Source organism: Chionomys nivalis, chromosome 8 (assembly GCF_950005125.1).
Source record: "Chionomys nivalis chromosome 8, mChiNiv1.1, whole genome shotgun sequence".
NCBI classification, from domain to species: Eukaryota; Metazoa; Chordata; class Mammalia; order Rodentia; family Cricetidae; genus Chionomys; species Chionomys nivalis.
The window spans coordinates 12,617,228-12,632,827 of record NC_080093.1 but is presented as its reverse complement, the minus strand read 5'-3'; the positions used below and the strand labels follow the sequence as shown (position 1 = coordinate 12,632,827).

The 15,600-nt window shown below is 44.4% G+C and overlaps 1 protein-coding gene across 1 annotated transcript in view; it reads left to right on the top strand.

Moving 5' to 3' along the window:
- The window catches only part of Cfap58 (cilia and flagella associated protein 58), a 107,963-nt gene that overhangs the window by 21,464 nt on the left and 70,899 nt on the right, over positions 1-15,600 (top strand). Inside the window, exon 9 of the mRNA XM_057779264.1 lies at positions 6,302-6,493. Within this exon, the coding sequence (XP_057635247.1) occupies positions 6,302-6,493 (192 nt within the window). The remainder of the gene's footprint in view (positions 1-6,301; positions 6,494-15,600) is intronic.

The window sequence follows — 15,600 nt, the reverse complement described above, 5'->3', positions numbered from 1 at the left end:
TTGTCTGGCCTGGAATTGAAGCTACATTATCACCGCTGAGCACAAAAGGACTCCGGAGAATTAGCATACAAGCCAGCAGGGATTTCAGGGTGTTTTGTGAATTCTGTTCTCGTCCGCTGGTGGTGTGTTACTTGGCATCTTAAGTAGTTGATCAAATTCCCTTCATTTAACATCTATAATCTGCAATCCGGCTAATCCCTAAATTACAGGTGTGAGTGTGAATTAAACTCTGCCTTTGAGGTGTTAGGCAAGGAAATGACTGCTCGGCCACGTAAGTCTGGCCTTTCTTCCGGCTGTCTTTGCGGGATTCTCCGAGTTTACATCTAGTGAGATATTCTATTGGGTTTCGTCCTTCTGTCTTTCCGTGTCATGCCGGGACTGAGCCCAGGGTCTCACACACATGTAGGGTCTGGTTTGGGTTTCTCACTCTTGTTTCTTCAGCTCTCTTGAGTTCATGGTGGTCTAAAGTGAAGGACGGCCGGGGAAACTTTTGCTCCCCTTAAAAACAGGTCTCCTTCCAGAGGGTTCCCACCTGTGACACACTCTGAGGGCTTCCTCCTGGGAGGGAGAAGTCATAGGCAAGGTATGGAGAGGCCGGGCTACTTCCAGATAGCAGGATGGATTCGGCTCACCAAGGTAGGAATGCCTCTCAGAAAAAAAAAAAAAAAAACAAGTCTTAATGGAACAGCCTACGTTTTCCCTTGAAGCAGGCTGGAGAATATCCAGGAATGGCAGATTAGATATTTCTATGGACAACACTAAGAAAGAAAATTCTTGAAGTTCTCCCCCCATAAATCTACAAACTGTCCTTTATTCTGCAAACTTCCATCTAGTAAAATATCTATTGGATTTAGTCACCTACCTCTCTCTCTTCTTGTGATGCTGGGGATCGAACTCATGTCAGGCAAATGCTCCACCACTAAGCTACGCCTCCAGCCCTGGATTTTAAATTTATTTTCATCATCCGAACATTTAATCCCTCATCTTGTAAACAGCTAGTAGGTTTCTGCTATACTAGGACATGCAGCTCAGGGGTTATTTTCCATTTCTTTGTTTGGTTTGCTTCATTGCGTCCTTCAGGGTGGGATATGCAGTTCAATTTTTTTTCCCACGCCATTGCCTGCATGAGACTCAGTAGGCACGCAATCAACTTTATCGATTAATAAATTATTTCCTCACTGATTTGAAATGCCTACTTTCATTGAATTAGAAAGAGTGACATTGTTTTGACAGGCGGCACAATGCATCTAGTGGCATCTACTGTTTCTTACAGCTGTGTGTGGAAGCGGCATTCAGAAAATAAATGCTTAGCTTGGTGCCCAGAACCCAGACTGACCTTGTATGTGTTCTCTGTCACCACCCAGCTGATGCTTCATGAGTATTTTACATGCTTATGGTCCTAGCAGTACCTTGGGCTCCTTAGGGATTTGAGAAGAAACTGTAAAGTGTCCCATGGAAGCCTTGGATTCAGCCGGTCCTCAAGAAGTACTCGGAACCTTGTTGGCGTTCTCAGAATGGAAGCCTTCTTTTCCCTCTGTTGTAATAGGAGCTGCGGGCTGCTTTCCACTGCTCAGCTCCCGCAGGGCTAGCTTTACCTGAAATAATTACACGGAAACTGTATTCTTTTAAACACTGCCTGGCCCATTAGTTCCAGCCTCTTATTGGCTAGCTCTTACATTTTGATCTAACCCATTTCTAATATTCTGTGTAGCACCACGAGCTGGCTTACCAGGAAAGATCTTAACCTGCGTCTGTCTGGAGTGAGAGAATTATGGCGACTCACTGACTCAGCTTCTTTCTCCCAGCATTCTGTTCTGTTTACTCCACCTATCTAAATTCTACCCTATCAGAGGCCAAGCAGTTTCTTTATCAATTAACCAATGAAAGCAACAGATAGAAAGATGACCCTCCTCCATCAGGAAGTACTCCAAACCTTGTTGGTGTTCTCAGAATGGAAGCCTTCTTTTCCCACCACAAGCTTTCTTGCTGATGTTTTGATTCATTTCTGTTTTCTAGTCCACAAAGAAGGCACTCCTAGGTGTACAGTGTCTACCCCGTTGCCAAAGTATGAAGGGCCCCTACTAGGGGTGGAGCTTATGAAGGGCCCCTACTAGGGGTGGAGCTTAGAGGCAAGGACGCTGCCTGGCGTGCATGAGGCCCTGGCTCGGATTCTCAGCACCATGTTGCAAACTCACACGCATACCTGCATTCACACGCATACCTGTGAAAACGAAGCCCTCTCTACCCCCCCCCACCCCCAACGGCTCACCAGATCCATTCATTTGCTGCTGGTGGGGTGAGTCCTCTTGGGAAGCATGACTATCAGGGTACAGAGTCTTTTGCTTCTTCCTGAGGAAGTTGGGCAGCCAGCCCCAAGTATTCCTGATCTCACCAATGCCCTAGTGTGGTTAGAAACGGCAGGCGCGGGAGATGGCTCATCTGGCAAGGGTGTTTGATGCCCAGTCTCATGGCCTGAGTTCAATCCTCGGAGCTCTCATGGCGAAAGGAGAAAACTGACTCCTTGACACCTCTGACCCACACATGTGTGCCACACAAAACAAATAATTGTCCCAGCGGGGCGGTGGTGGCGCATGCCTTTAATCCCAGCACTCGGGAGGCAGAGGCAGGCGGATCTCTGTGAGTTCAAGACCAGCCTGGTCTACAAGAGCTAGTTCTGGGACAGGCACCAAAGCTACAGAGAAACCCTGTCTCAAAAAAAAAAAAAAAAATTGTCCCAGACTCACTGCAGTCGTCCTGGGACACGGACATCCACATTAAAAAAGTGTAAAATCTAGCTAATTTATTTATTTATTATTTATACAGCATTCTGCCTCCATGTGTGCCTGCATGCCAGAGGAGGGTGCCAGATCTCATTACAGATGGTTGTGAGCCACCATGTGGTTGCTGGGAATTGAACTCAGGACCTCTGGACTAGCAGCCAGTGCTCTTAACCTCTGAGCCATCTCTCCAGCCCCCTAGCTAGTTTTTTTTTGTTAGCAAGTATTAATTATATATACTTAATAATGGTTTTAGTATATTTTTAAAGTATTTCAATCATATCCATTGTTAGACTCCCAGTGCAATCCTTTTTCTCCCTTCTGCTGTCATGTCTTCTGTATTGCTATGAGGAGACACCATGACCACGGCAGCTCTTATAAAGAAAACATTTAGTTGAGGGGGCTTGCTTACAGTTCAGAGGTTCAGTCCATCAGGGCTGGGAGCATGACAGCATGCACATAGGCACGGTGCTGGAGAAATAGCCCAGTTCTTGCAGGCAACAGGAAGTTTACTGACAATCCTACCAAGGAAAGCTTGAGAAAAAGAAACCTCAAAGCCCGTTCCCATAGTGACACACTTCCTCCAAGAAGGCCACACCCACTCCAACAAGGCCACACCTCCTAACAGTGCCTCTTCCTTTGGGGGGCATTTTCTTTCAGACTACCACAGTGACTCAGTGAGTTTTATTAGGATTGCTAACAGGCCCACCAGGAGGGGTTGTTTACAGAAGCCTAGGAACTTTACAAGGAGCTGTATTATTGAAGAATTCTTTTTTTAAAAACGTTGTGGTAAAATACAGTTAACAAAATTTACCACTAGGAACATTTCATACCCTTATAATGACACCTTAACCGTCATTATCAGATTCTAGAGCACTCTGTGTTCGCCGTGGTTGGAAACAGCACCCATTCTGCAGTCGTAACATTACCACCCCGCCACCCTCACTCCTAGAGATCTGAAATGCGCTTTCTGTCCCTGGGTTTGAAGAGTCTGGCCGCCTGTGGACAGGGAAACACATACTATATGGCTTTCGTATCTGGCCTCTCATTCAGGGCGTCTTACAAGTTCTGCCAATACTGCAGCACATGTCAGGCTTCATTCACCTTTAGGGCTGAGTAATATTCCACTCCCATGTGTTTCTGGCGTCTATCACTTGGTGGATGCTGTGTTTTCATATTCAGACTTTCGTGAATATGGCTACTATGAAACTTTTGCTTTTTTTAAAAACAAAGTTTTATTTTACTATTAACTTGCATGTAAACACTACAGATTTTCTTTGCCATTCAGAGGGATGTTTTGTGCATCTCTTTATTGCCTTATGATCAAATCAGGGTGATCAATGTATTTATCACTTTAATGTTGACATTAATCTCTTTTGTAACAAGAACTTCATAGTACTCTCTGTGTGCTTCTGTTTTTTTTAGTAGTGATCTAAGAGTCACTTTTTGGTCATTTGTTATTTATAAGTATTTGTATCTTTTCTATCTATCTATCTATCTATCTATCTATCTATCTATCTATCTATCTATCCATCTTCTATCTATCTATTATTTATTTATTATGTATACAATGTTCTGTCTGTGTGTATGCCTGCAGGCCAGAAGAGGGCACCAGACCTCAGTACAGATGGTTGTGAGCCACCATGTGGTTGCTGGGAATTGAACTCAGGACCTTTGGAAGATCAGTCAGTGCTCTTAACTGCTGAGCCATCTCTCCAGCCCCCATCTTCTATCTATCTATCTATCTATCTATCTATCTATCTATCTATCTATCTATCTATCTATCATCTATCTCTCTATCATCTATCTATCTATCTATCTATCTATCTATCTATCTATCATCTATCTATCTATCAATCATCTATCTATCTATCTATCTATCTATCTATCTATCTATCATCTATATATCTATTATCTATCTATCTATCTATCATCTATCTATCTATCTATCTATCTATCTATCTATCTATCTATCACCCCTCTATCATCTATCTATCTATCTATCTATCTATCTATCTATCTATCTATCTATCCATCTTCTATCTATCTATTATTTATTTATTATGTATACAATGTTCTGTCTGTGTGTATGCCTGCAGGCCAGAAGAGGGCACCAGACCTCAGTACAGATGGTTGTGAGCCACCATGTGGTTGCTGGGAATTGAACTCAGGACCTTTGGAAGATCAGTCAGTGCTCTTAACTGCTGAGCCATCTCTCCAGCCCCCATCTTCTATCTATCTATCTATCTATCTATCTATCTATCTATCTATCTATCTATCTATCTATCTATCCTATCTATCTATCTATCTATCTATCTATCTATCTATCTATCTATCTATCATCTATCTCTCTCTCTATCTATCTATCTATCTATCATCTATCTATCTATCTATCTATCTATCTATCTATCTATCAATCATCTATCTATCTATCATCTATCTATCTATCTATCTATCTATCTATCTATCTATCATCTATATATCTATTATCTATCTATCTATCTATCTATCATCTATCTATCTATCTATCTATCTATCTATCTATCACCTATCTATCATCTATCTATCTATCTATCTATCTATCTATCTATCTATCTATCTATCTAATCTATCATCTATCTTTGATTTTATAAGTGGATTTAACTTTGCCATGCTCTGGGTACCTCACGGCCAGCACTCTATTTAGCCGCATTCCTAGTCCCTGCCTTTTTCTTTTGAGATAAGGTCTTATGTACTTTGCCAGCCTCCTGGAGCTCACTAGACAGTAGAGACTGACTTTGAACTCACGATCTTCCCGTCTCTGTCTCTTGTCAAGAGTGCTGGGATTACAGGTCTGTGACCTAGTACTGGGCTCAACTTTGCATACTTAACTGGGTAGTTGCATTTTACTTTGTAGTCAAAACCTCTTTTAGATGTTTAAATCTGGTTGTTCAGTCTTTAGGACATAAAGGCCAGTGCTGGAATGAAGGTGGATTCCAGTCCTGGCTCTGCCACTGCCCTGTGGTGTGATCTCACTCTTACCCTCCAGCCTCTAGTTCCCACTGCCCTGTGGTGTGAACTCACCTTTACCCTTCAGCCTCTAGTTCCCACTGCCCTGTGGTGTGAACTCACCTTTACCCTTCAGCCTCTAGTTCCCACTGCCCTGTGGCGTGAACTCACTTCAGCCTCTAGTTCCCACTGCCCTGTGGTGTGAACTCACCTTTACCCTTCACTGTGGTGTGAACTCACCCTTACCCTTCAGTGTGGTGTGAACTTGCCCTTACCCTTCTGCCTCTGTTTCCCACTGCTAAACAGTGAACAGTGCAGAGTCCATTTAGGCTCTGATAGATTGTCCGTGCATTTAAATGTGCCTTGTGCAAAACTTGTATAACAAACTCTTCATAATCTATAGAGCCTATGATCATTTTGATTTGTACCAAACCCAAGGCATCTAATGATTTCAGACGTGGGCACTGGGATAAACTGAACTCCAGGTTCTTGCACACTGTGAGTCAGGCACCTGCTTTGTTGCCTTTGCTTTTCAGAATATGCTTAAGGCCCTCAGTGCGACCCAGAAGCAGATAGACCTGGTGAAGCTCCACGAGCAAGCCAAGAGGAACCTGGAGGAGGAGATCCAGAACTACAAGGAAGAGGCCCAGAAGCAGAGGAAGATCATCTTTCAACTGGAAAAGGAGCGCGATCGGTACATCAACGAGGCCAGTGACCTCACCCAGAAGGTAGGCCCTCCACGGACTGCGGCAGGAGGGTTTATTCGGATGCTTGCCTGTGGTTTGCCTGCAGATGTAGGACTTGCCCTGGAGCTGATCCCGGGCCAAATTGTGGATCAGATCATACTTCTGTTCACCCCTCTCTCATTTCTGCCCTTTCCCCACTTTTCCCGTGGCGTGTTTCTCTTTCCTGTTGCCCTGCTATGCAGCAACCATGACTGGCCAGCATCCTGTTTCCGGCGCCACCCTTTCTCAACTCTGTTCTCTCCCTGCATCTGTTCTTGACGCTCTCCTCATCTCCGAAGACAGAAGCTGAGCATGCTAGGAGAAAGACACCTAATTAAGTTATCTCCAGCCAGGTCATGAGTCCCTCCTGTCCTCCGTGCCCCATGTCATACCTTTAAAGAGCGTTTTTATTTCAGTGGGAGGGTGAGCCCACAACTCCACCGTTGGGCAGAGTCCACACTTTGGGTAGCTGAGTTTCTCCTTGTTAACCGCTTCGAGGGCCACAGGCATGGCAACAGGCAGGTTTCTGATATTTGAACTTTTTAGCCAGTTGTCTTAGCGCATTGCTGGCATCAGATAAGGCCAGGTAAACAGTGGCTGTTGGCAGGGCGCTCACCGGTAAATGACCCAGAGCAGAGATTCTTAAATTGTTTGCCCTCAAGATCCTTATTTGCCCAAGACTTTTTTCCTTAACCCCAGATACATAGGAATATAAATAAATGTGTAAATCAAACATCAAACCGATAATAAATCATAAGCATATTTCCAAACAGTTCTTTGGTGCTCATACAATGTCATCACTTCTTAAAGGTGAAAGCCAATTTGCATGCTAATGAGGTGGTTCTGCTTGCTTATTTTTAACATAAAGAATGAAAATCCTGGCTGAATATTTAATACCGCACAACATCAAGCACCCTTAATGTTTTTCGGAGTTGATTGCTACTTTGATTTTCATGACTGTCAAAGCTGGGAATGCCACTTCACAGAAGAAGGTCATACAGAAGGCCAGATATATGTGTGTGGTCATTCTTAGGAAAAAAATCCTAAGACGCCGGCATAAAGAAGTCCATCAGGCCAAATCAAACCAAATTAAAATGCCCATGTTTTATTAAATTCAGCACTCTTGGGTGGCCGAGAGCATGGCAGGAGAGACAGAAAACCGGGGAGCACATGCAAAAGCCAGGACCACGTGTTCCTTCTCTGGGCGCCCACCTAAATACCCTGTGGGAGTGGTCTTGACCCTCCCCCGGGTCATACTTGAATTTGGAGTCCAGACCAACGAAACTCCTAGACCAGGAGCGTCCAGACCAACGCAACTCTCAGGCCAGTGGGCGGGGTGGGGGTGGGGGTTGGGATTGATGCCAGGGACTGGGGCGACACTCCCAACTTAACAGTCATTTCAAAAATTGTTGCAATCCTAAGCCAAATTCTGTGCGATGATTGTTTTTAATGAAATTCAGGTCAGCAACCTAAACAGCAACTTTTGGAAACCAAACATTCTAACAATATAGTTCACAGATCCATGGATTCTTACATGCTGAGGAGGGATGCCCGGAAAATATTGAGTCTTTGCTGTCCATAATTAAAGCGTTACTGTAAGGGGAGGAAAGTTTGAGAGCATGATCAAAGCACCGTGATCCATGACATACAACAGTCTCAGATCTGAGCTAACGGGTTCCAAGCATTAGCTCTGGTGCTGCGTTCTGTGACATTCACAGTGCCAAGGGTGTGCGCATGCTCAGAACCAAGGTTGCAAGGTGTGCCACAGGCAAGCGCTACCGGAAACACCAGGGGTTCGTGGAGCCTTTGATTTCTAATTACATTTTAAAGATTTATTTTACGTGTGCGTTTTGCCTGCCTGCATGCATGTGTACCACGTGCAACTCTGGTGCCTGAGGAGGCCAGAAGAGAGCATTGGATCCACTTGAGTTGGAGTTATGGATGGTTGTGAGCCACCATGTGCCTGCTGACGACAGAACCTGGGTCTTCTGTAAGAGCAACAAATACTTTAAACCCCCGAGCCACCACACCAGCCCCCTCTAATTAATTTTTGGTTACTGTACTTTCAGAGACCTTTAAGCGTGTTGCCCCGCCCCCACCCTCACCCTCGGCATCCCTCACGGGTTTGTTCCGCAGTTTTGGAAGGGAGTCAGGAACAGAGGTGGGGTGGGAGCTCAGAAAGGCGCTATCAAGCTAAGAGAAACTGGGTGAAAGACTCAATCTTTTTTTTTCTCCCCATAACAAAAGGTTGACTTCTGCAGCCGTGTGAACCCGTTTTTCTACTTGTCAGTCAAACCCGCAGTGAATTGCAGAGTGCTGACTAACGCACTTGAATGTTTAGGCTTTGTTTTGCTGGTTGTTGCTTGAGTGAATTCTCAGAGATGATAAAGGGACAGTCACCAACACTTGGATTGCAGACGCAGAGGGAAAGCAAGCACCGGAAATAGGAAATGGGCTTTCCCCCACTGAAAACAAAGTGAGGTTTACAGAGGCTGCTGAGGAGCACTAGCGTAGTGCTGCAGCCAGCCCCGGCAGGTCCCCAAAGGATACCCGCACTCCGGAGCCCGAGCCTCGGGAGCGGTGCACATTTCACTTCTGACAAATGGCTGACTAGTTCCCCTACTCTGGGAGGACGCATTGCAGGTTCAGAGGTGGGAAATATACAGTCTAGGCTCCATATTAGCTTTTGTTTCCATCCGCCTGCCCTACAGAAAATAGTCCCTGCATGTCTGGTCCACAGCAAAGATATCTGTTCTTTCTTAGGTGAACCTAAGACCAGCATAGCAGGAGGATCCCGGAGGGAGGGATTTTCTGGTCTTTTGACCCAGTGACCCCTGGAATTTTCTCCGGCCTCAGCTGGTAGGTCAGGGGTGGGGTTTGTCCACTCATACTGCACCCCGCGTACCTGACATCCTGGGCCTAGTCTGGATGCACCTATTGGGAGCCCTGTGAGGTGAGGCCACGCAGGTACTTGAATATGAGAAATCAAGGATTAGACCTTCTACCTGTGTGGAGAGCCATCTCTCTCTACTCCAGGCTGCCGTCACCTCACCTGAGCAGAGCTAAACCCCTAAGAATTCCTCTGTAGCTTTTGTTAATATTTAACTTTAAGGTTTGTTTGACACAGGGTCATACTGTGTGGCCCGGGATGGCCTTGGATTCAAGATCCTCCTGCCTCAGCTTCCAGGGTGTTGGGATTACAGATGTACATCAACCATGTCCCTCCCCTGTGACTTTTTAATTCCCTGTCTTTCTCAGCTGTCACTTGCCAGCTCCCTGGATAAGGCTTCCTAATGGTATTCATAGCACAGTCCATGGAGAAAACTCAGGGTCTTCTATTCTTAGGAATCAGGGCTAGAATGTACTAACAACACAGGGATGCCGGCTCCCGGGACTCACGCTGCCATGCTGGAAATGGAAAGAACCAATACACAAACCTCATGCATAGTACAACTGCCAGGGTTATTCTGACCTGTGCAGAGCCGAGTCCAAGTTCTTGCTCTGTCTGGAAAGTTATCTTGTCTCTTCGCTGTATGGAAAGCTCCTATTCATCCATGAACTTAGTTCAACTCCCAGGTCAAACCTCCTTAGGGAGGGAGGTTCACTTCCTACGTCCTGGGTTTGTTGGTATCTCTGGAATGGTACTTATGAACTTCTAGTATAATTATTTGTTGACTTATTTGTTTTCTCTGCTTTTTAAAGAGAGCTCTTGGGGGGCAATGACGTTACCTCATGCGGCATTTATTTCCAATCCCCTGGTACATAGCGGGCACTAAGCAAGTTTTCAGTGGCTAAATGATGAGGGGTTTAAAAAACGCTGCTGTAGTTTTTATTTAAGGTGTTATGTTTTTCTCGACTCCCCTGAAAAGGAGGAATATTGGTGTGGAGATTTGCTGTCAGCTGTTTTTCACAGTTTCTAGTGCTCGAAGTGGATGGAGTTGTACAATCTCACCCAAGCAATTTCAGTATACGTTTTTAAAATATTGCTTACCAGCTACAGTATTTCTGTCTCTTGCTTTATTTATCTTCCAGCATATGTGGATGCACAGCACACCCTTGTTTCCATGCACGCCAAGCTCTGTTCCACACCTTCCATTTGTAAGGCATTAGGAACTAAGACCAGGGTTAGAGAACATGCCATGAAATGGACACGGCCGTTTGCTAAAGTGAGTCACATACTCCAGACTGCCACCTTGACTTGGGAGCTTCTGTTGTACAAACCACATCTAAGAAGAAATAAGGAATGGAAAGAGTTTTAGAAAAGAATGTTCCTCATGGTATAATTTAGAATAATGAAAAATAGGGAGCAGTACCCTGAAAGGTTAAACAAATTGCGTTGTGCTTATCTGATAAAATATTAAGAAGCTGTTGTGCATAAATATTAAAAATGGGAAGCATGTGCATCATATGACTGTGATAATAATACAGAATTATGCAAATGGTATAACTCCAATTTTATCTATGCACACAAAAGGGCTGGAGGCGTTTATTTTGGGGATGGTTGTGAGGATTAAATGAGATCATACTTTTGAGGTGTTTGGAAACTTGTAGCCACATGGCAAGAGGAGTACTGTATCAGCTCTCCAGGAAATACATCTGTTTGACAGATAATCCAGGGCTTGTCTTCACAGTAGTATTTGAGTAGCGCTATCCTCAACCTATTAAATGCCCACAAGGTACAGACAGGAGACTAAGACAGGCAAGAGTTTTAAGGCCAACAGAGGTGAATTGGAAAAGACCTAGACCTCCACTCATGGGTTCTTCAGTTTGTCTCATCAGATAGATGACCCAAGAGGAGCTGGAAAGACGGCCCAGCATCTCTCCCTGCTAATCTCCCATGGCCAGGGCTGGTGTCACCGATCAGCGTCACTCTGAGCGTTTGCCAGCATTAGTCAGGGAGCAGAATGAGCAGGAGGAATGTCTCATGTGGTTACAAGGGCGGAAATTCCTACAGTCTTCCATCTTAGGCTGGAGGCCCAGGGAAACTGGGGTGTACATCAGTTTATACTTGAAGGCCCCAAACCAGGGAGATGAGGGTGGAAATCCCAGTGTCAACTTCCTTCAAAGAGCACAACAGGACACATCCGGTGCCTGGTTTCTGCTAGTGGAAAAATAGCCCATGTTTGGTGAGGCCCCTGATGCTCACATTAGTATGAAAAGTACAGTTGAATTGGTCAAAATGAAGGGACATAAGAAAAGCCACAGGGTTCACGCCTTTAATCCTGGCACTCAGAAGGCAGAGGCAGAAGGATGGAGGCCAGCCTGGCCTACAAAGTGAATTCCAGGGCAGTGAGGGCTACACACAGAGAAACACTGCCTTAAAAACCAAAACAAAAACCAAACCAAAACAAAATAACAAACCAAAAGGAAAAGTGACAGGCATGGGGAGGAGTTTGGTGTGCAGACAGCAATGGGAGGAGGTAGGAGAGACCGTGAGGAGGATGGGAACAGGCATCATCAGTGACAAGCAGAGTCTTGGTCTTCTGGAACAGACGGCAGGAGGTAGTTGCCAGGGAGGAAGACCATTGCTAGGAACAGAGATGCCAGTTTGGGTTTTAAGATCTTCCCTGAGCTCTGAAGAACAAACCCTCAGTGACAACCGCTGTGTTAACCCTGTGACTTAATGACCCTTGGCAGGGGCAGACAGGCCTATGAGAAATGCAGAGACTTTTCTAGAAAAGCAGCATCATGTATAAGAGACAAAATGCCAATTGAGATTCCCAAAAGGGTTGGAATTTGGAAACCATAGTAGCCATGTAATTAATTCCTTCACAAACTTACTAGGAAATATTGGGAGAATGAGGTTGTGGGGTTTCCTAGTACTCAGAAGGGGGAGTCCAGGAATCTTAGTGACTTTTCTATTATGGTGACAAAATTCAGCGGCCAAGGCATCTTATAAAAGAAAGTGTTTTGGTTTGTGGTTTTCAGAGGGTTAGGGCACATGATGGCAAGTGAAGGCATGGCAGCAGGAAGAGGTGAGAGATTCTGTCTTAACACACACACACACATACACACACACACACAGGCATAGGGAAACATCAAAGCCTACCCTCAGTGACACACTTCCGCCAACAAGGCCACACCCCCTAATCCTCCCCAAACAGTTCCATCAGCCGAGGGCTATGTATTCAAACATAAGAGCCTACGGGGACCATTCCCTTTCAAACTTATCACACCAGGCTTGTGGGTATTATTAAGGACAGAATTACCTCCCTAGGATATAGGACCATCACCTGGGGTATGAATTGAAGAAAGCATCACCTTGAGGAGAAAACAAAGATAAAAACAAAGAGATGGTTACAAGAATTAACAGCTGCATAGAAACTAAAAGCCAAGCCACCAATCTAAATCCATAGCAGATTTCGGATCTGCACTAAAGATAGAAAAACTGAAGTCCTGGGAAAGGAAATGGACTCAGCAACATCGACAACAAACTTGATTCTCCTAGAATGCAAGCAAAAGACAAAGGGTCATAATTCTCCAAGTCAGGAGATGAAGAGGACAGGGAGTAGAAACCAAGTTTCAGAGAGTTAGTCTCTGATGGCAGAAGTAAGTCCCAAATCTAAGATGTGCTCTAGAGAGATGTGTGTGCTGACCCACCATGCTCCAGGGAAGAGCAGTAATGAGGCTCTGGAAGAAAGTGCCTATGAGTGTGTGGTGTGTCTACAGTGGCAAAGAAAGGCACTCTGAGATTCTAGGCAAGAAATGTGCAGAAACCGCATGCCTCCATCTTTCAAAACTGGAGCAAGAGTGGAAAATCTGTGAATATTTTGCTAGTGATCGTCTTGGGGTGGGTGGGAGACACTGTTTTTCAGTTTCTGCTGTTCTTCTTAAGACACTTGCATTGGCCACTTTCCTCACTGCTGTGATGAAATACTTGGCACAATCATCTCAATGAGAGGGGAGATCATTTAGGTTCACAGTATGAGGGTGCTGTTCACCGTGGTGAGGAAGTCATGGGAGCAGACGTGAAGAGAGGCTGTGGACACTGTGTTTGCAGACAAAAGCAAGCATGGTGCTTCTCAGTTTGCTTCTTTTTATTCAGTCCAGGACTCTAGCCCAGGGAATGATACTCACATGTACGGCGATTCTTCTTATTTTAATTAATTCAGTCTGGAAAATCCCTTACAGAAATGCTGGAGGTTTATTTTCTAGGTGATTCTAGATCCTGTCAAATTGGTAATACATTTTAACTATCTCCTGAGTGCATATTATTTTAGTATCCTGTGTAAAACCCAAACAGGCAAGCAACAAGAGCAACGAAAGCAGTGGGGTCTTGGAGATGGCTTGGTCAGGTCTTAGTTTGAAGCTTCCACATCCGTGTAAGTGGATGAAATCTTGACAATGGCAATGGGTTCTTGATCCTATTGCACGTAATGGCTTTGTGGGAGCCCAGGTAGTTTGGATGCTCACCTTAATAGACCTGGATGGAGGTGGGTGGTCCTTGGACCTCCCACAGGGCAGAGAAACCTGCTTGCTCTTTGGGCTGAGGAGGAAGGAAGACTTGATTGGGGGAGGGGGAGGGAATGGGAGGTGGTGGCGGGGAAGAGGCAGAAATCTTTAATAATTAAATAAATTAATTAATAAAAAAAAAGAGTGCTTTTAGAATGTAAACAAAAGATGAAGGGTCATAATTCTCCAAGTCAGGAGAGGAAGACAGAGATAGAAGCCAATAAACAGCCATCATCGTGTTTGCCTGCTACCATAGTGCTGGGGTTGCCAAGGCAAGAATATGTCTGGATGCTTTCTGGCTACCCAGTCTAGATGAATCAGTAATCTCCAGGTTCAGTGAGGGACCATGGCTCAAAAAGAAAATTAGAATAGAGAAATGCTTGAAGAAGACATCAGAACTGACGTGTTTCCTCTATGTGTGCATGTGTATGTTCCTGCATACACATGTACACGTAGACAAGTAAAAAATAAAGAACATCTTTCCCTTCCCCCAAGGACCAATACGATTCCATTTTCAGTAAAGTGCTTCTTTAAAAGTGGCCTTTACTGTTTTGGGATTCAGTTTCCCTTCTGGTTCTTAAGGAGATCTGTGTTGTCCTACATAGTGGTCCTGTCTGCCTCAATGTACTCATTGAGTTCTCCAGGACAAGCATCATTCGGTTTTGAGGTCTTTCCGAGTTGTTTGCTAAACAGGTACTCATCTACTTTCTGAAAGAATGAATGAAAAGTACAATAGGGCATTCATATGAGCATATCAAAAACTCACTTTTAAGAGTCTGGATTGCATTATTCTTCAGTAATGTATTTATAATACTTGACACTAGGGGTCTACTGTGTCTAAAAATTCATGTGAAATATGCCACCCTCCTGGGTGATCAGATCTGAATTTTCTTCAGCACCTGCAGCTCTAAGTGACACCCAGACAGTCTCCTCTTCTGTCTGGGCTGTCTGGGCTGCAAACCCAACATTAATGTTCAGGTTTAGAGAAGGCTAATCCTCAAAGTCTAAAATCCCATAGTATATTTTAGCAATTTAACTTGGCATTTTCAGTGACCGAGAAGAGCCCCACGATGCTAGAATTGGATGGCTCAGCATCCCAACCCTTTCCTAATGCATTCATCTCCATCAAAATTTGTGATAAATATGTTCCATGTTGTACCAGCGGGAAATCTCAGTGGCATTCACAAATAAGCACTTATTTCTTACTCATAGGATGGTAGTGGACTGGTATAGGCTGAGGTTGCTTGAATATGACTCTGGGATGTGAATTTGGTCCTGGTGGGAGTCACATGTTTATCATCTTTTAATTTATATGTGAATGATGGAAGACATGCACAAGATACTTGACCATCCAAACTCACTTTTTCTCTCAACTCCCATACTGTCCTGACTTCTCATTGGTTATAGCAAATCACATGACAGAGTTCAACCTCATTCACGAGGAAAAATACTTCTAAGAATTTGTGGGACAAGGGGATATTTAAGAATTATTAGATAGGTAATGTACTTCAGGGTTTCAGTACATACTATACTCATTTTTATTCTCGTCTCTGGAGAGAGATACAACTTCTGATCTCCACACACGTATTCATGAGCAATGGTACCCCAACACAAGTGTAACACACATACACACACACACACACACACCCAAATATTGT